Below are 27,172 nucleotides of genomic sequence, written 5' to 3'. Positions count from 1 at the left end.
GCTGTCGCAACTTTGATAAGTCGTTGACGTTATTTTAAAACATTGAATTTGCTTCCTTAAAAAAGGCTGAGACTTGCTAGCTACTTAATTACGCTTATCTACTTACAAAATTAATTAAAATCTCCCAGGCGCTTAATCAATTACAAAAAAACTTTAGTACTTATGACGTTGTTTTTTACCGCTTCAGTAGGAAACCATTAACCTTATCACATCTAGCAACGGTCATCTGAAGCTGATCGATTAGTTTTTTCCGTAGGCTTTGAAGTTCGTCTGCGTAACCGTTACAGTTTGGTATTCTTTGAATTATCATCACATCGACTAAATACCTTAGGGCTTACCAGACTCCAGGGTCTGAGGAACTTCGCAATAAAACTACAATTACGGCGATCTAGAAAGTAGGTCATTGCCAGAACACCGCTAGCCAAACTTACTCTAACATTAACCGCATGTCATAATATTTAGAATACCACAAAATATTTGTTTAAATATAAGTATTTTTTGAGTGAAGTACATCATCCTCACTTACCTACTCGATATTGAACTTGTGTATACGAGCAAAAAATCTTCGCGAATGACACGTTTTGGGTTCATTGAACGGGAACATCATTGTACCTAACTACTTCATTGTTTTCATACCAAAATCGTTAAAGTAAGATTTTATTCTTGAAAATTGTACCTGTAGCTCAACAACTTCTCTAATTTATTTCTAGGACTATTTTCTAATAATTAATTGAATCCTATGTTTCTTTGCCCTTTATCCTAATGCCACCTAAAAGCAAGGTTATGTTTACAAGTCGAATATCTATTTTTTAGCTTTAGCCTAAACTGTTTGACGGATTTAAAAACGGGATTTGTCTTAGACGTGGGACTGACATACGGTGTAAATATTTAAGTCAAAATAACACAGGGGCACATTGTGTCTATGACCTTACGCGGTCACATTTAGGGGGAGGGGCTTAAAATTGTTACTAAGATCCCTAAGATTAAAGTGGTAATAAATAAAGGTATAAACTAATATTGTTTGAAATAGACATTGGTTAAAAAAAATGATAAAACGTTTTGCAGAATTTGCATAAGTATGCATGTTTTGTTGTTATTAACTAACCACTAAGTGTTTTGTTGTGCCCGGTCAGCCATGCAAATCGCGAACCCTGTAATCGATATACCCCTCAGCCTTGGCCCCAAATGCACTACTCTGTCTGCTAGATGAAGAATAATGTCTCAACGCATGACGCCTGCTCTCTAGTATATTTGTTTGTAAAACGACGCACGTAGCTAAGCCTATCTGGAATGGCTATATCCTCTCTTGCGTAGTTATCATTTGTAAAAACGGGATAAAAACACATTGGATAAGCATATTGTGACAGGCAAAGTGTCGGTTGCCTTCGCATTGTAAAGTTTTGTTTTCCGCGTTATTTCAAATCCTGTTTGGTTTGGAAATCCTTGAAATCGCAGTACATCAATTAGGCACGTTAATGATATTCTAAACAACGTAAGTACATCAATAGCATGCCCACATGCAAGTTGATTCGATGTGGGAAACACGTTAATATTCGTGGCCGAAAGGATATCCTCGTTATAACCTAAAACTATCTAAAAGTAAATTAAAATCATTATGAGCCTACCTATTTAATGGATAACATTTTACGTCATTTATAAATCACAAAATAATGATGGCTTTTTTTTATTTCAATGCGTAGGTGCATGTCCCAAAAGTAAAAGAACACAATAATCTAGTAGGTAAAAGTCCCTTTACTATTATTTATGGAATAGGGGGCAAACGAGCAAACGGATCACTTGATGAAGCGATTACCGTCGTCCATGGACACCTTTAACACCAGAAGAATCACAAGTGCGTAGCCGGCCTTTTAGGTAAGAGTACGCTCTACTAATCGCCAAATCCGCGTTTAGTCAACTAAAATTACTCGCCATGAAATTTAATTTGATTAGCAATGTTGTAGCGTCCAGCATGTGCTCGTTACAAAACCCAACAGTGCTAGTTGCCGTTGCAACGAAGATCATTGCCAAGGTGCCGGCGGGCACCGCGGGCGCAGCGCACATGTCGCTGTTAGTTTGAATAATTGTCGAGCGAGCGCGAAATACTTCCAGCCGGCTTGCCATGCTCGTGGGAAAAGCATGCGACTTTTACCTACAGTACCTACATAAGTACTATCAAATGGAAAATGTTCACAAATTTTGATAATTATCTCCCATAATGTAAGAATTTGAATCATCATCGTCTCAGCCTAACACGTCCCACTGCTGAGCACAGGCCTCCTCTCAGAATGAGAGGGCTTGGACCTTGGTTCCTTCCTACGCCGCGCCAAACTTAAAACCGGCCAACTTAGCCGTTATAGTTTTCCTTGAAAGTTTGATATACATATTTACTACCATTGTGATTTTTTTTTAAATTTTCCACCCACCGGTTTAGATTTTAGATGAAAATTTGCACTTCAAAGTTGAATATATATATATTACTGTACCATTTTGTCGGCATAGTTTACATATGTATCCGTGCAAAACTACAGCTTTCTAGCATTGATAGTCAATGAGCAAAGCCGCGGACGGACGGACAGACAGACAGACAGACAGACATGGCGAAACTATAAGGGTTCCGTTTTTGCCATTTTGGCTCCGGAACCCTAAAAATCAAAACCACTACCTTACTGTCGACGCGCGACCAGGGGGCCTACCATGATCTTTTCATAAACGATCCAAACGCAGAGCAGTTCAATTTAGGCACCTAAACTGAATCGTCGAAATTGGTACCACGACGTTTATTTCTCAGAGCTGAGTCTCAATGGTTTACAAGTGAATGAAAGACCGATATTGTCTCTGGTCCGAAACTGAAACGCTAAGTCGCGAAAGGGATTCCGCTATATGCAAACCAAATATTGTATACTAAAACCACTTTATTTTGGAAAACCATAACTCCATGTCATTCCGTGTGCTTAGCAACCGTTGTGTTGATTACAAATAAAATGTTTACGTTGTCACAAATCCACGAGTCTCTTTTCTCACTAAAAATTAGTTTTATCAATAAGGAGTTAAGAAACACAATGTCGTGAGTACCTACCCATGAAAAGTTGTAAAACTTGAAAAAAAAGTTTAAAAGTTCTTGAAATTTAAAAATATTCCAAATAAAACACTTAAAATTCCAAAAGAATGAGTGAGTAACTTATACTGAATCGCTAAATTTGACACTGAAGCGATTAGGAAGCGATTCAATTCCCACTCAAGTTAAGCGTCATGGTACGAAAACCGCTTGAAGTGAGTGAATGAAAATGTCTGTATCGCTGTCGCTGAACCGTGCTTGAACTGAATCGCAAAAGTAACGTCGTGGTACGACATAGCGATGCAGTTCAGTTTAGAGCCTAAACTGAATCGTATTAAGAGAGCGTGGTAGGCCCCCAGGACCCCAAATTGTTAGCGCAGCATCGCCAAGCTGGATCGCAAGGCTCAGCCGCCGGGAAAAGAGGCAAGTAAAGTCGGGGAAAGGAACTGTAACCAGAGGCAAGGCAGTTTCGTAGTACCTTGTATATAATCTGTGGGCAAGGCCTAAACGTATGGATATTTCGCTGCATAGCCTTCGTAAGAGACCACCACAGGTACAAAGTCTTCACAATTAGGGCTTCGAATTCGTAATGAGCGCATATCTGGGAACACTTTCTGCATTTCATTAATTATAATCGTTCGGCCGCAGCCCCAACACTTCGAGGGGTGCTGATAGCGTGAGACGGTGCTAGAATAGATATACCTACTGCGGTGAATAATATAATAATTTGGTAAATAAAATACTATTAGCCACATATCACTCAGTCTGTCGCTAAACTGTCCATGTCCTTCCTCGGGAATCTAACTATTTGTATACCGAATTTCATCTAAATCGGTTCAACGGTTTAGACGTGATAACGTAATAAACAAACAAACAGACTTACAAATTTTCGCATGTACATATAATATTGGTGGGATATACAATATTTATGGTTAAGTATATCTAGTTAATGTCTACGAGAAAGAAAAAAAGGAAACTCTAGTTAACTTTAAATTAAATAATAAGTAGGTAGGTAGGTCTTTAATATAATTGAATCACGTACATGATTCTGTCAGTGATGGATAACCGAACTAAAACTAGGTACTAAAACTCTATAAAAATGGTAAGTGATTTTATGTCAGTTCCTGGTTTAATTAGATCTATTATCTACACATAGACATAGCGTACATTAAATATTAATTTATACTAAACAAAAAACTACATTGTAATTTGAAGCTACAACGGTAAATAGATCACGGAAGTGTTGGTTTTGGTAAAGGCTTCAAAGAAGTAGAATCATATTACCAATAGCCTAAATATTACAATAAAAACATGCTCTTAGTCTGTCTGCAGATTTGATTACTTGCATCAAGGTTAATATTTTCTCTTGAAACACAAACATCAATTTACTGATCCGTAAAATTATAAATAGGAACCTAGTTTAAAGAGTAGGAATTTATACTAAAATCTTTAAGATTCAAGAAATTACTCATTCCAATTAAACCAAATAAATACAAATACATACAAATAGAGGCACCTTGCTTCTCTGCAGTTAAGGGAAGATGGTGTAGAATTTTAAGGGATTTCATAAATAAAACCCTTTGCTTTTGATTGTAGTTATCAATGAAGGAATTTTAATTAAGATAATAATGTCGTTCTTCTTTTAAATTCAAATTAGTCAAAACAAAATAAAAACATTTTTTCACCAAATATCATCATGCCATCCATGGGACCATTTTTTATTTATTTATTTAACTTAAAAACATGCATTAAGTACATTTTAGTATTACTGTAACGTTTATTGGCGAGAAGCGCTAATTTTTTAGGGTTCCGTAGTCAACTAAGAACCCTTATATAGTTTCGCCATGTCTGTCCGTCTGTCGGTCTGTCTGTTTGCCCGCGGCTATGCTCAGAGACCGTTGGTACTAGAAAGCTGTAATTTGGCATGAATATACATATCAGTCACGCGGACAAGCAGTGATAAATAAAAATAAAAATTTTTTTTTTAGTTTACCTCCCATATACGTAAACTGGAGGTGATTCTATTTTGTCGACTAACCCTATAGTGTTAGCTATATATATATATATATATAGGTATCGTTGGATAGGTATTTTAAAACCATTGGGGGGTTGCTTTAACGACTTTTCGATTCAGTGATCTGTTTGTAAAATATTCAACTTTAAAGTGCTTATTTTCTTTATTTTATAATCAAGCTCCCCCCCCTTCTAAAATCTAAACTGTTGGGTGGAAAAATTTGAAAAAAACCAGAATGGTAGTAAATATGTCAAATTTACAATGAAAATTATAGCGCTAAGGTACATAATACGAAATCCTTAGAAAAATGTTACTTGATTTTTTCGTAATGGCTACGGAACCCTATCCTGGGCGTATCAGACACGCTCTTGGCCAGTTTTTTTAGTTAGATGATAAACTCCCTTGGGCGAAATGGGGTATAGAATGTTAAAACGTCAAACCAGGCAGAAATGGGCAACGTCGTCATTATTTTGGACTCCTGCACAGCCACAATGCGCCAACTTACCGCAAGTCTGGCAAGTGATCCATCCTCGAGTAGACTCTGAATTCAAGCCGTAGCAGTACAGATATTCTGTATCTTCATTATCAGATCTCTCAGATCCTTCTTAGGTAATTTTGATCTTTTGTAAGTGCGTTTTTCTGTTTCTATTTATTTCTTAACTTTGGTTTTAGTTTCATGTCTATCTTTGTTTAAAAAAAATTGTCCAATTTTTTATTTCAAATTTGTCTTGGACTAAATTTCAAATATGTACTAACGCAAAAAAAATTAACCGGCTACAAAAACCATGAAAATATTTTTCTATCAGTTTGAAGTCGGTGCACGAGCCAGCACCTAAGTACATTCTACTCGTGCTGAGACACCGACTTAAAATTGGTAGAATATTATTTTCATGTTTTTTGTAGTCGGTTAAATTTTTTGTCATATTTTTTACGCATTTTAGTGTACCTAAATAATCTACGATTCAATAGTTTTATGTCACCTGCTCTTTACCTTTTACGAAAAATTACTTTTTCCGATGTAGAGACGTTCAATATTAATATATATGATTTACGTGGTACCATATGCATTACGAGGAGCATAAATTGCTTAGCAACGTGCTAAAGTAATTGAATTTCAACCCGTGAAATATACTTGTTATTGAAAAGTAACTCCGGTGGTCAACTGTGGTCTTCATCATCAGTTTCACTTCACCAAATGATGATTTTCATGAGTAAATGCACTTTTCACGCACGCACTCCTCCTTTTTAAACCGACTTCAAAAAAAGGAAGAGATTATCAAATCGGCTGTATTTTTTTTTATGTTTGTTAACTCAGAACTCCATCGTTTATGAGCCGATTTGAAAAATTGTTTTTGCGTACGTCTAGGAATGCTTTCAATTAGGTCTCATAAGCACCAAATTAGGATCTTAAGGAAACCAAGGGAACTCTTCAAATATTGTAGGGACACCTATGGTAAATTAGATATATTTAGTAGTAATCATTTGGTGAAGTGGAACTGATGATGAAGACCACAGTTGACCATCGGAGTTACTACTCAATAACAAGTATTTCACGGGTTGAATTTAAATTACTTTAACACAGTTGCTAAGCAATTTATGCTCCTTGTAATGCACATGGTAAAATGGAACGGGTTGTGAAGCACCAGGACTCATCAATAATAAACGTCTCTGCATCGGAAAAAGAAATCTTTCGTAAAAGGTGACAAGCAGTTGACATTAAACTATTGTATCTTAGATAACTTACCTACACTATAAAGCGTGAAAAAAAATTATAAAATTATTTTCATGGTTTTTTGTAGTCGGTTCAATTTTTTGTTACAAAATATTTTTTTGAAGTCGTTTCAAAACTCCTATTAAATACCGTCACGTGGCGTTAGAAGTACATTACGAGTACTAGCTACGTTGTATCATGGTTTGCGTACGGTCAACTTCTTAATTCGCCACCCCGTTTAACCTAACATTACCTTACATTTGCAAACTTAAAGTTAAACCGTATTCATTAAGTATTATGAAAATGATAATTTAAATAGTCCAATTCCATTTAAACGTATCGTTTAATTAAGTATTGTGCCGATTAATACGAACTTACGAGTAATATGGACTGTTTCAAGTTTAATATTTGCAGATATAATTGCCCTCCAAAAAAAAATTAGGCAGATAAACTAAGCACTGTGTAGAATTTATTTATTATTTTTATGATAATCCGCAATCACACGTGTATGACAGCTCGTCCGTGCGACACATATTCTTATATAAATGTATTCATGCAAACGTCATTATTTAAAAATGTGTGAAAAGTTTGCATTTCAAGTGCTGAATTTCAGTTGAATACAATTTGAACCTACTATCCAGCTATTGATGACGACAATGATGATGATGATCCAATATTGTCACTGACAGTTTAGCAGTTGAAATACATTTCGTCCAATCCTAAATTTGCTGTAAGTAAGATATGTTTTGCAAGGCTATTTGATAGCACTTATAAAGATAAATTTATATGACAAGTTAAAAATTTCGTGACGCAAGGTCGTGATCAGTTGGCAGAGACGCCTATGCAGTGCTTCGCGGCATCACGTCTTACACCGCTTCTGACATTTGTCATTAGCAGGAGTCGGGAAGGTCGTCATTTTAAAGACCTAAACCTGCTTCATACCGTACTACAGGGACATTAATATCCTTAAGACAATATAATACGATGTCTATAAAGTATGAAAAAATGTTTTTGAGTCATAAATGGGTCCTAAATTTTCTTACTCGTTAGCACTGTTAGCACCCATACCTACTCGTATTTAAGTGAAATGATGGGTATTTTTCTGATCATGGTCATGAATTGTGATTTGGAGTGAATAAAATCTTTTTCATTATTATGAATGTATATGTATGTGGACTCTGTCCATTGGAGGATAGTTTTGCTATTAATATTAATAAAAGATAATTTTAAAACATGTCAACCGTTTATACGCCATTGACACTTGTGCTTACACAAAATCACGTTATCTAAATTGATTTGCTAGAATGATTCACTTGCTATATAAATTCAAGTGGTATTAAAATGTATTTCTGTAATTTCACTTACTATAAAAGTCAAATATCGTAAATGTATTTTCTGTACTTTCATGTATATATTATGATTAGGTATATGAGTAGCAAGTGATTTTATATAATTTTTCAAGTTAAATTTTATACGAAATAAGATAGACCCGTTCTGTACACCTCCTTTCCATGTTGGGTTACTAGCAATCAGCCAATGAATATTCCATAGTTACTAAAAGAATCATTGACCGATGCCCAGGAAGCGCCGGCATTAGACTGTTTAACAAAATGAGTCGTAATGTTACTTGTTTAACAGAATGAGTCGTAATGTTTCTATAATGTTAGGGACTTTTTGAATTTTAAATCATAATCATTTGATTCATCATCAATCAATCAATTTCATTGATTTTGTATAACGACTGAATACTGTTCTTGATGATATCTACTTTTAAGACCTTATGCAAACGTATTCCAGCAAATAGATATTTCATTTCATTTCAATAAATAAATTTCATTATTATTATTACCTCTCTCTCTCTCCGGACCGATGTCGAAAGGAGCCGCAGGCCTAGAATAGAAGGCTACATACGAAGAGATTACTCGACACACATCTCGAACGCACCTTTAATTCTGTTTTTTTTCCTTTTCAGTAATCCCAAGCCCAACAGTGAGCAAAGAGAAGGGCGCAGCCAGCGAGAACGCCCACGATGTCGTGTCTGCGGCGATCGGGAACTACGGACGGTGGCAGCTGCTAATGACCTTCTTGCTGTCGCTATTCTCCTTCCCATGCACCTTCCACATATACTTGCCAACATTCACGGTATGAACAGGTCCTTGTACTTGTAGAAGTGTATATTTTAACGACTCTTGTATTATTGTTTCCCGCGACTCTGTCTTCGAAAAATTCTTTTCTATCTCTAACCCGGGGAAACAATGCACTTTTTCGGAATAAAAACCATCCTTATATAAAATCCAGGGTCTCAACTATCTACGTATCAAATTTTGTCTAAATCGATTCAGCAGTTTAAGCGTGAAGAGGTAACAGACAGACAGAGACAAATATGTAACTATGGAAATCTTGGTGCGCGAGTCACTCGTATTTGGCTGTTTTTTTTTTTTCATTTTGCGGTACAAAACGCTAAAAATAAATCATCTTATTCGTGTAGCACTTTTGTTGGCTAGTCATAGATGGGTTGATTGGTTCGGTCAATAGTTTGTCGCAACAATAATCTACATAAGAATATGACTTAATGATCGTTTTACAATTTTGAAATTCTATAGAGTAACAGAACAAACGCTTTGCATATTTAATTAATGTACATTTTAAATATTCTATTTTTTATCTATGTAGGTGGGCCTTTGTTAGGTTATGATTATGCCAAACATATGTGTTTCTTTTTTTTTCAGGCCAGAGAAACAAAATTTTGGTGCCGGAGACCTGACAATCTTTCAGGCCTACCCATAGACGAATGGATTAATTACAGTCAACCCATCGATGCCTGTAGCGTTCGAGACATTCCCGCTGGCATCACGATAGAAAGTATATTGAACCATTCTGCTCCGTTGCTGGACACATTCCAAAAGTGCAAGGAGTGGGATTTCGACAGGTCTGAAGTGGGAGATACTATCATATCTGAGTGGAGCCTTGTATGCGACAGAGCTGGATTGACGAACTTAGCCGAGGTCGTGTTTTTAATTGGAGTGGGCATCGGAGGAGTTGTAGGTGGATGGATTTCCGATAGGTATGAAAATCTATCATCTAAAATTGATTGTTTAATCTTTATTTGGAAATATGTAGGCGGAAAGACGGATCCGGTATGCTAGATTTTCGTGATGCTCGTCTGATAATGTGAAAAGTAAATTCATTGTGCACATTGTATGAAGAACACAAAAAAACGGTTTCATAAAAATATACAAATTCGGCGAAACGGCGGCTGAACGGACTAAAAATACAAGTAGGTGGGCCAATCAACTTTTTTACCGACACTAATCTGTCCGCGACATTTTTCAAACAGTTGCAGATTTTTGCAAGTAAACATGTTTTTACTGTAATTTAATAGATGATGTACATGAATACAAACCATCCTACGTAAGTAGCCTAGTACCTATTAAACCGAAAAATATCTTGTTGGAAGTACGATTTTTTGGTAACGCCAGAGACAATTTTGGAAACGCAGGAGACGCCCAAAGTGTCGGTAAAATAGTTGATTGGCCCAGGTACACATCAAGTGGTTTTAGGATTATATTTGCGTGCACTGTAGAGAATTTCCGGAGCTAACTACTTTTGTCAATATTATATTTGATCGTTACCATAACGATACCAAAATACATACTTAAACAAGATCGAGAACAAGGTGATGAGTTGTTTTCAGCTGCTATTATGTTAAATAGATTAGTTAGAGTTAGTCATAATGTGTATTTTAATTAAAATACATAAGTACTCTTAATAATAATGTACTCTTAAATGCTTGTTAAGTTTTTCATGTCGCTGTCCGTCAGTCCTAGTCTATTTTGCCGTTGTTCAGTAAAAAAAAATCTAAAAAACGAAATAATGAAAGGAAATGGTGGATGAAGGATCTTTTCTAACTAAACTCAACAATCGTTAGTTTTAATTCTTTATCGTTCAATTTGGCATTTTAATTTGCCAGGCATAAACATACTTACATAGTTTTTAATTTATAAACTTCAGGCAAAAAAAAAGGGTTTCAGTTAGTCGGACTTTTTTTTCGTTTTTTAAGACGATCTGCTAAAAAGAGTTCATTTAAAATAACATAAATATAATTTAATTCAATTTCAGGTTCGGTCGCAAGCGGATTCTTATGGGCATGATAGTAGCCCAAAGCGCCCTTGCCATCTTATCTCTTCTGGTTCGGTCTTACATCCAGTACGTAGTGGTGAGGCTGATCATGGGACTAGTTTCCGTGTCAGTTGTCTACGCCGCCTTTGTGCTATCAGTCGAGCTGGTCGGTGGCAAGTGGGTGACCATCGCTGGGGTATGCAATTTCTTCCCACTGCCGTTGTCATACATCATCGTGACACTACTCTCTATCGTTCTGCCGAACTGGAGGAGCTTGCAGTTGTCGTTGTCACTGCCGGGATGTTTGCTACTCTTGCTGTGGTAAATATATTAGATTTTTTTTAATTTTTAACTAACTATTATTCAGTTCTACATACAAACAATACAATACAATACAAATATTCTTTATTGCACACCATAAATCAGTACAAAAAACTTATAATATAAACACTTAGATTCAGGGTAGACAATAGGCGGTCTTATCGCTTAAAAGCGATCTCTTCCAGACAACCAGAACTTACTTATTACTTATGGTTATGTCAAACAAAAATAGGTGGCGGAAATAGAAACAGAAAACAAGAACAAACAAAAAATCAATAATATTAAAATAAATACATATACTACTAACATAAAATAGCAATATAGGTAATTTGTCAAAAAGGCCGTAATGGGAGTAAAGGATAAGAAATTAGGAAATAAAATAAATAAACACAGAAAGACTGAGGACAGAGTCAAGAAGGCAGTGTCAAGAAGTGAGCCTTGACGAGGTTTTTGAAAATAGGAAGAGATTTAGCTTTCCTCGCATCTAGGGGAAGAGAATATCATAGAAGGATTGAAGTGCAAGTGAAGGATTTATGATAGAACTTAGAGAAAGAATTAGGAACAGTGAGAAGTAAATTTTGGGAAGACCGAATGAAAGACAGGAACTTAAAACGTTGTTGGAGATATTCTGGAGTTGTAGGGTTGAAAAGTATGCTGTATAAAAGAGAAAGGATATGAGAGTCACGGCGAAAATGAACGAGGAGCCACTTGAGATGCGTACGATAGGTGGAGACGTGGTTATATTTCCGTAATTCGAATATGAACCCAATACAGACATTTTGGATACGCTTAAGCTTATTCAGTTGCTCCTCAGTGAGATCGAGATAGGAATTATCAGTATTATTCAAAATGGGCAGAAGAAGAGAATTTGCCAGCGCAACCCTAGTAGCGAATGAGAGAAAATTGCGAAGCCGTCTCAGAGACCCCATCCACAGCAGCAAACATCTTCCTGCTTACCTCTTTAACTTGCGGCGCTCAAGATAAAGTCTGGTCCATAATGACACCCAAGTTTTTTACATATTTAAGAATAAGAATGGTTTTTATTTGCTAATAGAACACATGCAGAAACAAAGACTATGTCTACATGTCGACGGCCGATCGTAAAATCCGCCAGATCACAATATTCCAAGGCATATCGTGAAATGGTGACATTTCATTAATTGGCTAAGGGACATCCGCAATATCGTTCAAAACTCACCGTTGAACGATTTACCTAGTGTTTAGGCAGATCATGAATTTCTTAGGCATATAATGAAATTCCTAGGCATATCATGAAACGCCGCCATATCGGTTCTGGCACTTCGCCGGCCGCTGCCGCGGCACGCTCGCTTCGGTCACAATTCATACTAATCACTCCTCGCTTCGCTCGTCGTACCTAAATTTTTATTTTTTTCGGCATATCACGATGTGCCCGGTATAGAGCTAGGAATATCGACGAATGCGTTGCTCTAATCGATCTGCCGTATTATTTTTCAGGCACATCGTGATATGCCTAGCCAACTTTTAGGCATATCATGAAATGACGCCATTTCACGATATGCTTAGGAATTTCGTGATCTGGCGGATTTTACGATCGTCCGCCGACATACACATGTATACATATCTATCGCAATCAGCCAAAATGACCGTCACTCAGCTTTGTGTCACTAAAAGATCTGGGAACACTTATATATTATTTTATTTTTTTCATTTTTATTTTATTAATTAAGTCGGGGATATTTCACGATTGTTTTGAGACTAATCTGAAATTTTGGTTCCATTTCAGGTTTTTCCTGCCTGAATCTCCACGATGGTTACTGAGTATGGGACGCACTCAAGAAGCAAAAGCAATTCTTCAAAAAGCAGCAAAATTTAATAACCGCGAACTACCTGCTGACCTGGACAAATTACTGATTATCCATAGGGCAGAAAATCCAGAAGAGAAACCGAGTGTGACCCTTCTATTTAGAGGTCATCTGCTGAAGAGAACGATATGTCTGTTTCTCTCGTGGTTCGCAATGACGATCGCTTATTATGGTTTGCTGTTGAACATTGGAAAGTTTAACTTGGGGAATCTTCACGTCACGTCTATCATACTTGCTGTTGTAGAGATACCTGCTATAGCGATGAGTATTCCTATTCTTCTAAAGGCAGGTAGACGAGCGCCTATATTTATTAGTATGGTGGTTTGTGGACTCGCTTGTATAGCCAGTGAACTACTCTCGATGTCTTCGGAAGACGACTGGGTCATGATACTCTGTCTTATGATTGGAAAATTCGCGATAGGTTCGACTAATATGATGTTACCAATCTTCACGGCTGAATTATATCCCACTGTAATAAGGAATCTCGGAGTCGGAGCCAGTCAAATAGCTGCGGGTATAGCGCTTATCTGCATACCGTATTTGTGGAAATTGGTAAGTTAAATGATTCTGTTTACGAGTATAACCTACACTTAGTTATCATGATGTATGTACCTTAGGATCTAAAAAATTGATATTTTAAAGAAACAACTGAATAAATAATTTTGTTTATTAGCTTTCGGAATCAATTAATCTAAAGTAGAAAGCTGCAGGTCGAGGACAGATACGACTTACCTAATTTATACTTAGGAGTTTTAAAATATAACATGCAACTATCCAAGGCACTAAATAATTAAAGGAATATAATTCAATCCGGTTATTAAACTATATTAACTGCGTTGCAGTTTACGCTTACTGCACAAAAGCAAGCCTTGAAAATTATTTGTAATCTGAAATATTATTGGGTCTAGTTATAGAACGATTTGAATGACTTTACAGAAAGCTCTAAATGACCACTTACCGATGGTGACGATTGCGGCGTTAAGCGGCATCGGCGGAGGTATCGTACTGCTGTTGCCCGATACCTCTCGTACTGACGAAAAGAACGTCACCGGCAAAAAGTAAGTGTATTGTAAACCTGTATTGTATTAGCTGTTTTCTTGGGTATTATATTAATATCTCTATCTTTGTAACAGACGACTGTAAAGTGGGAATACACAGACGAAAATAAGGATACATAGTTTATTTTTGACAATTTTTTAAGCTGAATTTCTCAAGATTTTAGATGTAATGTAATCTAACGAAATTATGGCATGCCTGTTATTATTTTTAACCTGGAGAAGTATCCCATTGTTGAACAAAGGCCTTCCTATTTCAGTAATACAGTTTAGGGTGTGCCTATGATTATGAATACAATTAAAATTATACCGGACTTTTTGTACGCCATCTGTATCATATACTAATGAACTAACCAAATCTTCATCTACAGGCCGACGTTCGACAGCGCCTCGCCTTGCAACGGCACGTTTACGGTCACAGACGATAGAGGGCACTAGCCGTCGCATTCAGTGCTCAATACAGAAACTATAGTGAAACAAACTAGTGTGTTTAGTGAGACAAAAACGAATTTAATACGAGTTAAGCTTGCGATAAGATATTGACGCTTTAAAGCGTGATGTTAACGAAAATCAAAATAAAGATTATAGTCTAAGTATATAGGCTAGAAATAAGTTTATTTCTTAAGGGTGGATACATTAAGTATCTCTACGAGTATGTTGATATTAGCTTAGTTACCTTCTTTAAGTGATGTTGTATCGTACACATCTAATACCATTAATTAAATCAACGTTTAAAGAGCATTTAATGCGTTTTTGTTAATTGAACTTTTAACTGCGTTGTATTATGTATTAATATAAAAATCAACTTCATAATAGTTCCGGTTTGGCAAGGGCTAATTAGTTATTCATTAAAAACGTAAGATTTATTTTCTTCAGGACTGTCATCATGACGCTGGTGAATGCTTTGAAATATGAGCTCATTAAAGCTACCCAATACCCTATCGTGTTCTATATCCTATATCCCATAGAAAACAGATCTAATGTAATAAACCGATTACCATTGCCTACACGATTGCCTACTGCATTTATCAATGCGCGGAACATCAGATTTCAAAAATTCCAATACTTTACACTACGCAAAATGCAATGCATGTATTGTGCAAAATGTGATAATGAAGGTATCAATCACCAATTTGTAAATACCTGTGACTGACAGTTTCTCTAATTATTTGCAATTCTTGCAGCGTCACAATAATTAATTTTAGTATGTTAATTTTGTATTTATTATCCGTCCGTCGCTTACTGCTAGATACATACGTGAAATAAACAACACCCATAAGATTGGAATACTTGTGTATTTTCTCTTTTAATTAATTTACTTACTCTAATTATAATGAAATAAAAAGCATTTTGGTAATACAGTTGCCAAGTGAAGTTTCGATTTATGTTAATTACATGTTTCAAAGATTTATTCAGTGTTCTATAAAAATAAATTAACGCAAACTAAGTAGGTAGATTAATATAGCAGTAGTTACCTACATAATATAAAGCCGAGTTTAGAATTGCAAGAAAAATTTTACAAGTTGCATTACATTACGGCGCTCGATTGACAACTACAAACTCGTTGGCTTTACGGCCTCACAATGTAATGCAACTTGCACGATTTTTCTTGCAAGTCTAAACTCGGCTTAACGCAATAATTACATTGTCTAGATTGGCTACGAAGTTCGTAACATACCGTTAGATAATTTTATAAATCTATTGTACCTGTTATGTTTTCATGTTCATATCTATTGATTTCATTTGAATTTTTTATTAGTTAATTAAGGGGCTTGTTTTAATATGTTTTTGTGGCATAAGTATGCACATGTAATATACACCGTATATTTTAAGTAGCGCCAAGGACTAAGGTTCAGCCAGCGAATTAAATTAAGGAATACTTACTATTTTTTTACGTTCCACTGAAGATATATTAATAAAAAATCAACTGTTAATAATATGTAGCTCAGACGTTACCAATGAAGTTAATTATTAACATAATTTATTTGTAAATATATTTTACGTATAATTTTAATACGCAATACGCACCTATGTGACACAACAAGAACCTGTTGGTACCTTTTCTCAATTAAAGTAATTAAATGTAAATTATAAATATTTTTAAATTTTTAGTCTACCTACACGTGGTGACGTTTTCAAGTTGTAATTTGTTTTAATCCAACACCAGATAGGTCTCTCATGCATATGCGTATCTGTGCCGTAACTAAGGTGGTGCCAGCAGCCAGAGGGCTGGGTCAGACTGGGCCGGAAGTGCCCAGGAAATTACCCACAAGCCAGAGGTAGCGAGGTAGAATACAAACCAGGGGGTAGGAAGTTAGGAGACAAAGGCTAGGGCCCGGCTGGCAAACGCTATCTCAACTATATATACTGGATGCATAAAAGGCTAGTTACGAGTACGAATGGTGCGCATAAGTTAAATTAGTTATAAAATATGCGGGTAAAGCGATTCAATTGAAACGCTCATTCGCGTTTGGAGTGCTCCGCACTCTGCACTACAGATTCAAAATGAATAAGGTTCCTTTTCATCAAACCGTCTTAAATGCCACATATGTATTGGTACATTGAATGTTGAACATGGGCTTTCCTGTTAAGTTCATCCAAGTACCTAGTACAATACCGTTTTTTTTAATGTTTCGCTGTATTCAAAATGATTTTAAAAAGCTTTTAAACTACCAAGGATTATAATAAGTGTAAAGCCCATTTCACAGTAAACGTCACAGTGACATCGTATTAATTAAGAAGGAAAATAGTAATGACTTTTCCTTTGAAAAGGTTCCATGGTGGCTCATCAGTTAAAGTCCTTGACCGTACGTATTCAACTTTCAAGGGTTCTTGTAATTAAATCTATTTTGATTTCTGAGACCGTTTCAACCGCTTCATCATCATGCAGTCAATTACTAAAGGAATTAAGTTTTTCACAAGCATTCCCAGGCCTCGAGCCCTTTGTTAAAATACTAAAAAAGAATGGCGCTTGGAACTTAAAACGCTCTTGATCAAGTTCAAGTTCCAAACGCCATTAAGCAACCTGCATACGACATTTTTAACATTTAATAAAATAGAGCAAAAAATTTGCTTGAAGCAAACCCGCGCTACTCATTGACTCTCTTTGGAATGTAAGGTAAATTTTGTCGCAAATTTTCTCAAAATAATTCTATACTATCAGCAATCTAAAGAAAATGTAGATGTATGTTAATGTATTAGCTTTATCTGATTTACTAATCAGTGGTTAACAGGCTCCTGTACTTATGAACGCCTCTGTCACCCGGCGTAGAAGAGCGCACTCAAAAGAGTCGCTGTCTTATAATTATTTTGTAAAATGACAAGTTATAATAAAGCTTATGATTTTTTATGTGCTTTTATTGCCAAGCATTATTGTTAATAACAAGAATAATAAATATCATGGGACACTTGACACCAATTTACCTAGTCCCAAACTTACTTTTACACCGTGTTATTTTTGATATCTGTTAACTTTAAGGGGACAATCTACAGGTCAAATGAAGTTAATTTCTCTAAGACACTAGTGGCCTAAGTCTTACTGTTCAAAAGATAATCAAGAGTTAAGATAATTAATTATAAGCAGTAAAACAGCGTAAATGTTCTTAATTTATGTTTTTTTTTTCAAAGTCAATAGTTAATCCATGTTTAATTAACACATAAGTTAGCAATAGAAAGTTAAATATGTAGATTTTTTGATGCCTCTCTTGTGTGTCACGTCAATGTCACTTGTAAAGTTTGTTTATTTTATAATTTAACAATTAACAATGAATGTGAAGCTATTATATGCAAGCAAAAAGTATTTTTTGTTTCGAAAAACAATTTTTTTTTCGCGAAAAGTTAATTATCAGATAGTTCATATCAATGAACTGAGTCGTCTGCCGAAGTAAACGGATATAAAAAAACACGGTGTATAGATACTTAAATATATATTATTAAACATCCAAGACTCGAGTACAAACATTCGTATTATTCATCCGAATATCTGCCCCGGCCGGGAATCGAACCCTCAAGCTTCATAGTCAGGTTCTCTAACCACTTGGTCATTCGGTCGTCTAATTGTTATAGTAATCATTTTTCGCGTTACATTTACCTACCCTACGTCAGACCTTTACCATTACCTAGACGTCAGAAATTTTAAGAGTATACACCTCTGTATAATATGCATACATTTTATGAGAGTTCCTATTTCAGACTACAAACAACAAGACTGATAGTCGCATTCACTTGTAAAGGAAAATAAGCCCTTGATGTTTTAACCATATTGACGTTGAAACTTAGATTTATAATGGAATAACTTGGTCGACTATGCTAAATAAGGTACATGGTCGATAAGGTATATTTGACGTAAAGGCTCTGTATAAGACCTCAACTAATACGCGAAATTTAACAGTAATATAAGGATATAATATGGTTGCAACAATACCATACCATACCAATTTTAAAAAATAAGTATTTTTATTATGATATACAAAGTTGCTCTTTGTGGATCAATAATTTTCAGACTTACCTTTGTTTGTGCTATTAACCTCTTTACCACCAGTCATCTAGTCGTGACAGCCAATGGAACGCCTCACACGCCTCGGTCATCTATACATTACCAACATTCAACTCGAAATTAATCCTTCGCAATGGAATTAAAATTCAAGTTGATTTGTCGCTCTTTTTCTGTGGCGTACAGAGCACGTCACTTCGTTTGTTTTGTGGCGGTGAAGAGGTTACACGTTATTACGTGTCAAATCCATACTAATATTATAATTGCGAAAGTGTGTATGTTTGCGTGTTTGTATGTTTGTACGTCTTTCACTTAGAAACGGAGCTACAGATCGACGTGATTTTTGGCATAGAGATAGTTTATGGGCCAGAGAGTGACATAGGCTACTTTTTATCCGGAAAAAATGCATAGTTCCAGAGAGAACGCGCGCGATAACCGAATTCTACCAGGGCGAAGCCGCAGGCAAAAGGTAGTTTATAATAATAATCTATGTTCACGAGAAGGTATTGATTTCCACGAATAAAAACTTTCAAAAAGCTGTATCTTTTAATCAGGTAAAGCCAAAAACAATATTTTAGAAAGAAAGACATAAAATGTGTTCATTGCCAACAATTAGGATTTTTTAGATTTTCTTCCGTCCGGTTTCTGGTAAGGTATTTCTTATCGTTGCATTGACTCGTAATTAACTGCGTTGTTATATGTCCTCGGATAACAGGCTGATAATGAGTAGGCATTGTGGGTGACGCAGTGTAAGTAGATGCATCAAATGATATTCCATTCATTCATACCCAAGTCTATTAATAAGTTACGCTTGTTTGATCTTGGCACAGTTTATTGTTAGTAATGAATGAAGTACCTATCGATCTTATCTTTAACCACTATGCGGTCTACATTCAAGGTGCTATGGATGAATATAATGTGGTCTGAGACCTTACAGGAAACACAGCATAGCATATTGGGAAAACATCGATAGAAAATCCTGGACTGCTCTTGGCTCTTCTATCTGTGACATATCCAGGACTTGTCTAGTCTTATACAGGGTGAAATTTAGGACGTAATACAAAATAAGTCTTTCGTGCTCAGTTATTTCTGGGTAATATAATGCATTAACTCTTTTGTTGAAATTAGTCTGATGAAATTTCGGGTTACCATACATTATTCATGATTTCGTATTTGAAAAATGTATAGAAACCACAATTTATCTCAGACTTATTTCCACAGAAGAGTAAATGCACTATATTGCCCAGCACTAACTGAGCATGAAACACTAATTTTGTATTACGTCCTAAATTTCACCCTGTAGTGTAAGGTAACTAAGTGTTCATGTTTTGAACTAGCCTGTTTTGTATCCCACTGAGAAGCAAAGGTCACACTTATCAAATTATTTTGTGAAATGTCATGATAATTTGCAATCCGCATTTTACTCTTATTTAAAGTCACATACACTTTCGTTCAGGCCGGAGGAGAGCAAGTTTTGAAAGGTGAAAATGTCATTCAAAAATGGTAAAAATTGTGCTGGATTTGTAATAAGAGTACAGCATTAAATAAATACAGCTCTAATTTTATTAAGCTTGTGAATTATTCGGAAATTTTGTTCAACTGGTAGGTTAAGGGTAAAGGGGTTCAATTTTGTAGCAATAGGTTGATATGATACACAGAGTTCCATTAAGAAATGGTGTAATTGTGTATATTCATCATCATCATCATCAGCTAGAAGACGTCCACTGCTGAACAAAGGCCTCCCCCTTAGAACACCACAATGAACGACAACTCGCCACTTGCATCCACTGGTTACGATGTCGTCAGTCCACCTAGTGGGAGGCCTGCCAATTGTCTATATTGCCGCCTCCTAACTCCTCGATCAAAAATTTTAACAAGGTGTGAAATCGAACTACGAACAACATACAGTTTTTAATAACTTTAAGTATACGAGGACATTGACTCGCACGTCTAGGGCGGTGCATTCCCTTGGTTGCCATTACAAAATGTCGGTAACGGTGACGGCTGCGCCGGCGTCACCGCGCGTGACACGCATGCGTATGCAAACTCGTGCTCCGGTTACTAAAGTATTATTAAATTAGTCAGTTGTAGAGGAAGCCATAGATCACTCTACTTACTTAGGCCTAAGTGATGTAGAGAAACTAGACTAAAATTTGCCATAGGGATTGTAATTGTCAATTAAGCTAGCATGAAAATGCGTTTTCGTGGATGGACGATAAGAAAACAAATAGAACTGAGGTCAGTTTCCAAATAGAGGATTTGGGCGGATTTTGGTTATTAAAAATTAAATTTTACTGCCTACCGAGGATTATTAAAAAAATACAGGATGTTTTGAAGAACTACCTACTGCAAATTAAAACTACTTACTAAAAATTTAAAACGGACCAACGTATTCCTTTATTACGTATTTTTTTGTTGGATAATGTTTCATGTTTATTTGTGCAAAAACGGTACAATATAAAAAAAAACTTAAGATAATTAGACTTAAACGAAACATAAACCAGCAAATATGCCACTATTAAAATATACAGTAGAGTAACACGTACAAAGAATAATAAGAACGAATATTTTTTACCATACAATTTATGTTTTAATTTTTAAAATGACCAGGAAATTACTCTCTATTAATCTATGTGCGCTAACCCACCGATACAATGAATTAGTATTCAAAGTTACCATTTGTTTAAAAAGCGGAAAATGTTTCCTCTTCCTCTTTTAAGCAAGCGCTGTAAAGTTCAGGAAAAATAATCAGATTGCAGCCAAAGTAAACAGCATTTTCTCTTACGATTGCGATTATACTTTTTGCATCTTAAAAGTTTGCGGCGATTCCTGCGCAACGACAAGTTCGGTCATTCACCTGTAACACTCCTGACACAAATACATAAAACAGTAGCATTTAGACACTGCACGGCCCCGAAACATGTCCTATTGTAGCGGCCATAGAGAAGGTCTCGTGTCGAATCAGAAACGAGCCATTGAAAAAGGCGAAACAGGGCGTCTAACGGGACCGGCTGCTTCTTGACCAACTCTGTAAGGGTATCACAGTCAGTAGTACGGGGAATTCTATTCCATTTAATAATATTTGCATTTAAATTAGGTACGCTGGTTGTCTTTCAACTAGCTTTGAAGAACACACAGATTTCTTCTAAAGTAAGACGGCTAGCTGAAATTGACAACTATATATCAAGTAATTTAAAATACTTAACGATGCATGTGCAGTGCTGTCTCACTATATGTATAAGATCAGATCCATTTTTGCTTAATTATCTCTCTATATCGGTCTATATTGAAATGGTACTTACTCTTGTTAAATGACTAACTAGCAGAGATCTCTTATAGGGTTAAGTGCACCTTTTGTACCCACATGTATCTCTATGTTTATGATCTATGAATGTTTGTGTATTATTATACTTTAAAAAATTACATACTTATACTTACATGCATACAGTCTTCTTGATTCTGAATCACAAAACCGTGATCTCTCTCTGATAGTAGGATTCAAATTGCAATAAATAAGATAGGAAACTTAAGTATTTCATCATTCCCTGAATACTTATGGCTGGCTGGCTTACCAGCCAAATAAGCAAATTGTTAGGTTCAAATCAGTTATTTTTTTTATTTTGTTTTAAGAAATGTGAGTGAATTGAAACTTATGTATTTGGAGTTGAAATAAAAAATAAAAAAAGACTCCAAAAAACCAATCATACTTATGTTCAGTCACTACGGCATGGTGTTATAAATAACAAAATAACAAATCATAAATTACAATCATTTTGTATCTAGGTAGATAGCCCCTTCCTACCTTACCTATATTAGGTAACCTAGGTAAGATAGGGAGGGGCTACGATAGGACAATTGAATTTATCCTTATTTATTATAAATTTATAATAATAATTGTCCTATCGTAGTCCCTCCCTATCTTACCTAGGTTACCTATATAGGTAAGGTAGGAAGGTGCTATCTACCTAGATACAAAATTATTGTAATTTAGAATTTCTACAAAACATACATTGTGCTCGAATAGTAATGCATAATCACGAATATACGTGCCGGCTTGCAGCTTAGCCTGAGTGGGAAATGTACATTATGGCTACAGAACTCTCACTACATATTGTGATGCTGCCGATGCCGATACACTTTCTTGTGCGTGACTGGACTGCGCGTACGCTGTACCACTGATGTAACACCCCAAATGCTCATTCCATTAAGATCGTAGATTTTTGTTAAAAACCTAAAATCATACGTTCAGTCAACTGCATTAATATCTGCCATAGCGGAGCATGCAAAATCTTATCCGATACGTCCTACCGACCCTAGAAATACAGTCGTATCAAATATTTTTCATATCAGATATTATTTATCTGTCACATATCATTTATGAAAGCAGGCCCGTAGTCTAGGTTACTAACACAAAGTGCTTGTATCACGACTCTCAGTTAAGTTTCTGATATCTGAAAATTTACATATATTTATGATACCATCTCTGTTTATTTCTAGAATAGAAATAGAGACGGTTTAAAGTACACTTAAAATATGAATTAGAGAGTGCTGAAACATGCCAAGTTTGAGCTAAACCAGTAACTCTTAGATAGAGGCAACTCTTGTATATAAGAAGAATAAGCTTCATTCTTTTCAGTTACCTATGCTACAAATGTGACTAAATCCATAGACCTACCTACCTATAAAAAAAACAACCGAATTGGTAATCTCCTCTTTTTTGAAGTCAGTTTAAAAGATGTAATCGCCGATAATTTTCTGACATTTTATGTATGTCGTAAATAAAATATGTACTTACACAATTTCTAGTTTATAAATATTATTTGTAATTTATGTGTCAGTACTTTGTGATGCCGTCTCTGTTCACTTAAACAAAATAAGCAGAGGCAGCATCACAGATAGGTACGTATTACAAAAAAAAACCGGCCAAGAGCGTGTCGGACTCGCCCAAAATTTGGTTCCGTAGCCATTACGAAAAAAGTTAAGTAAAAAGTAAAAAAAGTAAAAATCTTTATTTGTAAACACAAGAATGTTACACATACAACAAAAACAGTAATATGTATATATATATATAAATTTTTTTTAAGTAACATTTTTCTAAGGATTTTGTATTTTGTACGGAATATTCCAAGTTTAGGTATATTTTATACCTTAGGCTATTTGCTCTTAAACTACTAATAATTCTCAAGGAAACTTAACCATTATAGTTTTCCTTGTAAGTTTGATATGCTTGCTACCATCCTGATTTTTTTCAAAATTTTCCACCCACCGGTTTAGATTTTAGAGGGGGGGGGGTTCGATTTTAATGAAAATTTGTAATTTAAAGTTGAATATTTTGCAAACAAATCGCTTAATCGAAAAATCGATTTAGCAACCCCCTAATGGTTTTAAAAGATCATCCAACGATACCCCACGCTACAAGGTTGGATGAGAAAAAAAAAACACCCTTACTTTACGTCTATGGGAGGTACTTAAAACATTTTTTTTTTAATTTTTAATTGTACCATTTTGTTGGCATAGTTTACATATATATTGGTACAAAATTACAGCTCTCTAGCATTCATAGTCCCTGAGCAAAGCCGCGGACGCACAGACAGACAGACGGACAGACAGACAGATAGACAGGCAGAAATGGTGAAACTATAAGGGTTCCGTTTTTGTCATTTTGGCTACGGAATCCTAAATACAGGAAGTTATCTTATAGTAGTGAAACATAATTATATTATAATAGGCCCATTTTTATAAAATTTATTTTAACGACGATTGAACCATTAATAAATTAGAGAAAGTAAAATTGTGTTGCGCCATAACTAAGCAAGTAGGTACCTGTTTTTTTAATTAAGTAGTATAATTATGAACAAATTAATTTAATTATTATTTAATGTGAACTTGATGTGAGCCTAAATATTTATACGCTAATACGATTTGGTTATATTTATACAACCTGTAACAACAGGTTGTTTGGCTGACGTAGATTATAAAGCTACGTTGGTATTGCCTCATCTGACATATAGCATGCTGCGAGCATTTCGATTGAATTACAAATTGAAAAAGAACAATGCCCAACTTCACTTGTGACGAATCGGCCATATTACATCACGCCCTTTGTAATCGTAATAGGATCTATTCTGGAGGCACCTCGTTAACAACTCCTTGCTGAGGACAATGCTTTGAGATGCGTCAGGTGGTCTATTACAGAGTAACAGAACTAAAATAAGTCAAAGTACCTTGGCGACCGAGCTTTGCTCAAGCTAAAACTCGATAACAAGCAAATTTCATCGAAATCGTTGAAGCTGACTCCGAGATCCCGATATATATAGGTATATACAAGAATTGCTAGTTTAAAGGTGGAAATAAATGGTACGCGGGCTTCAAAGCGAGGTACGACCAAAAATAATAAAGTTACTAAGCAAACTTTATAATATAACACATAAGTTCAAAATATATACATTTAGGAAAAATATTGGGGGAGGTCATGTCCAGCAGTGGTCGTCTTTCGGCTGACATGATGAGGAAAAATATTTTACAACTCATAAGTTTAAATTATATAATATCGAATAGTAGGTAAGTATAAGGAATAATAATCGAAATCCATAGATTGTTCAACAAGTGCATAAAACGCGAAATTTTGCCCGAGACTATATCCATTGGAGCCGCTGGCGAGGGGTGATATGATAATAAAGGGAAAAATAACTTTTATGAACTAGTTAGGTACACTCTCTGCTTTTCATTTCAATCGATATTTTCTATTGTGAGGCAAGAAACTGTGGAAACAATTGTTAATTTATTAGGTGCCTATCTTTTATCATTAATTGGTATTATTTAGATTATTTATTTTATTAAGAAATAACTTAATAAATCTATAAAGTAAAATGTTATTTTATAAACTTTTTATTCGTGGCTGTTGGCGCTAGACTGCCTTGGTTTGATATATTCACCATAAATTAGAAGTTTATGAGCATGAGAAGTGAAAAACAGCATTAGTCAGTATAGTTTTTTTTTTGTTATAACAGTGAGGCTTTAGCAGTGTCGATTTCAATTACCTACTTCTGATTCTAGCATTAGATACTACTTATAATTTAAGTTCTTACATAATTTGTCCATTACCGAACCTGCCAATCCGCTCCGATTTAAAACGTTCATGATGTTTTAATTACAAAATGAGGCAGACAAATTAAAGACCTTTAAAGACCTTCTCCATGCTGTTAACTTTTGGGTTATAGGGTGCTTTTGACTTGCTTTTGTATTGGTTAAGCCACTAATGCCACATTGAACGCCATACAAAGAGAGCAAATTAAAAATGGCCAGTAATGACGGTAAAAAATAAAATTTCATTGGGAAATAATTAGTTGAGCTATCAGTGCGGAGTATGTTTCACAGTTTCACTTGAATAAGTTAAATATTGGAGGATTATTTAGATTTTTAAAATTAAGGTAGGTAAATAAGGTGATGACGCGTTCGAGAGCAGAAAAATATTATAATACCAAGTCTCGCTTCTGAGACTGAGGTTCTGCCGGTTTTAAGACCATGGGTTCTCGGGGTTCCGACGCAGGAAAATTAATTAAAGAAGAGCAAAAGCGCCGTGTCGACACTAGAGACCAAAAGGCCGGCAGCTATCTCTCTCACCGAATCGCCATCGCCATTCAACGAGGGAATGCTGCCAGCTAAAAGGCAAGCAAGGGGCACCACCCACGAGGACCTTTTTCAAATTAAATTTAGTAGTTATTAAGTTTTTAAGTTCGGTATTCAGTTTATAAGAGGGTAATTCTTTATACCGCGTGTATTTTTAATACTACCTCAAACTGTAACCAGACGAAGATTTAAGTGCTGCGAACCGATATCAAAACAAATTGTTAATTTAAAATTAACTATCAGAGCGTAATTAATTTTTGAAATATTTTCGAGCAGCAATGTACTGCGTACAATAATTTGATACGAGACAGAAATGTTCTGATACAGCTGTCACGTCAACAAGTGCGACGTATTCAAAAACAAAGTAGTATCACGTAGTGATACATTGCGTGCTAATTAATTTTGTAAGGAAAATAATAAGTATTGTTTTTTTTTTACTAAAACATAATAAAATGTGAATATATTATAAGGGCCTTCACTAAATACCCTTAAAGTTTGAGGTAGTATCAAAAATACACGCTGTACATATAACAACTAAACATAAAATTAATTCATATTTTTTTAGTTTAATTTATGTTCTTTGTAACACATGTAATATCCACTATGTATAAAGGGTATATTAGGTACAATAAAAAAAAACTAAAACTGTATTAAAATTAAATAAATAAAACTATAATAAATCTTAAAATAGACCCTGCGTCATGGTACCAAAAATACACTAAAAAGCGTGAAAAAAAAAATATAACAAAAAATTGAACGGACTACAAAAACCATGAAAATAATTTTCTACCAGTCTCAAGTCGGTGCCTCAGCACGAGCCAGCAGGAGTGAACCTGTTATAGTCGTCTACTTCACCTACTTAATATATTTATATTGGGCTTTATTGGGCTCCTGCTGGCTCGTGCTGAGGCACCGACTTGAGACTGGTAGAA

General features: G+C 35.4%; 1 protein-coding gene across 3 annotated transcripts in view; it reads left to right on the top strand.

Annotated features, from left to right (window-relative positions):
* LOC141436140 (organic cation transporter protein-like) overlaps positions 1–16,810 on the top strand; it is a 63,993-nt gene extending 47,183 nt beyond the window's left edge. For all 3 annotated transcript variants that reach the window (XM_074099012.1, XM_074099013.1, XM_074099014.1), the window contains exons 2-7: positions 8,753–8,922; positions 9,510–9,844; positions 10,900–11,220; positions 12,986–13,616; positions 14,001–14,122; positions 14,491–16,810. In XM_074099012.1, coding sequence (XP_073955113.1) covers positions 8,753–8,922; positions 9,510–9,844; positions 10,900–11,220; positions 12,986–13,616; positions 14,001–14,122; positions 14,491–14,557 — 1,646 coding nt within the window. In that variant the 3' untranslated portion in view covers positions 14,558–16,810. The remainder of the gene's footprint in view (positions 1–8,752; positions 8,923–9,509; positions 9,845–10,899; positions 11,221–12,985; positions 13,617–14,000; positions 14,123–14,490) is intronic.
* Positions 16,811–27,172: the final 10,362 nt, after the last annotated feature.

The sequence above is a fragment of the Choristoneura fumiferana genome, chromosome 16 (assembly GCF_025370935.1).
Source record: "Choristoneura fumiferana chromosome 16, NRCan_CFum_1, whole genome shotgun sequence".
In the NCBI taxonomy this organism is placed as follows: domain Eukaryota; kingdom Metazoa; phylum Arthropoda; class Insecta; order Lepidoptera; family Tortricidae; genus Choristoneura; species Choristoneura fumiferana.
The sequence above is the reverse complement of the archived record's forward strand: the minus strand, read 5'-3'. Positions and strand labels throughout refer to the sequence as shown.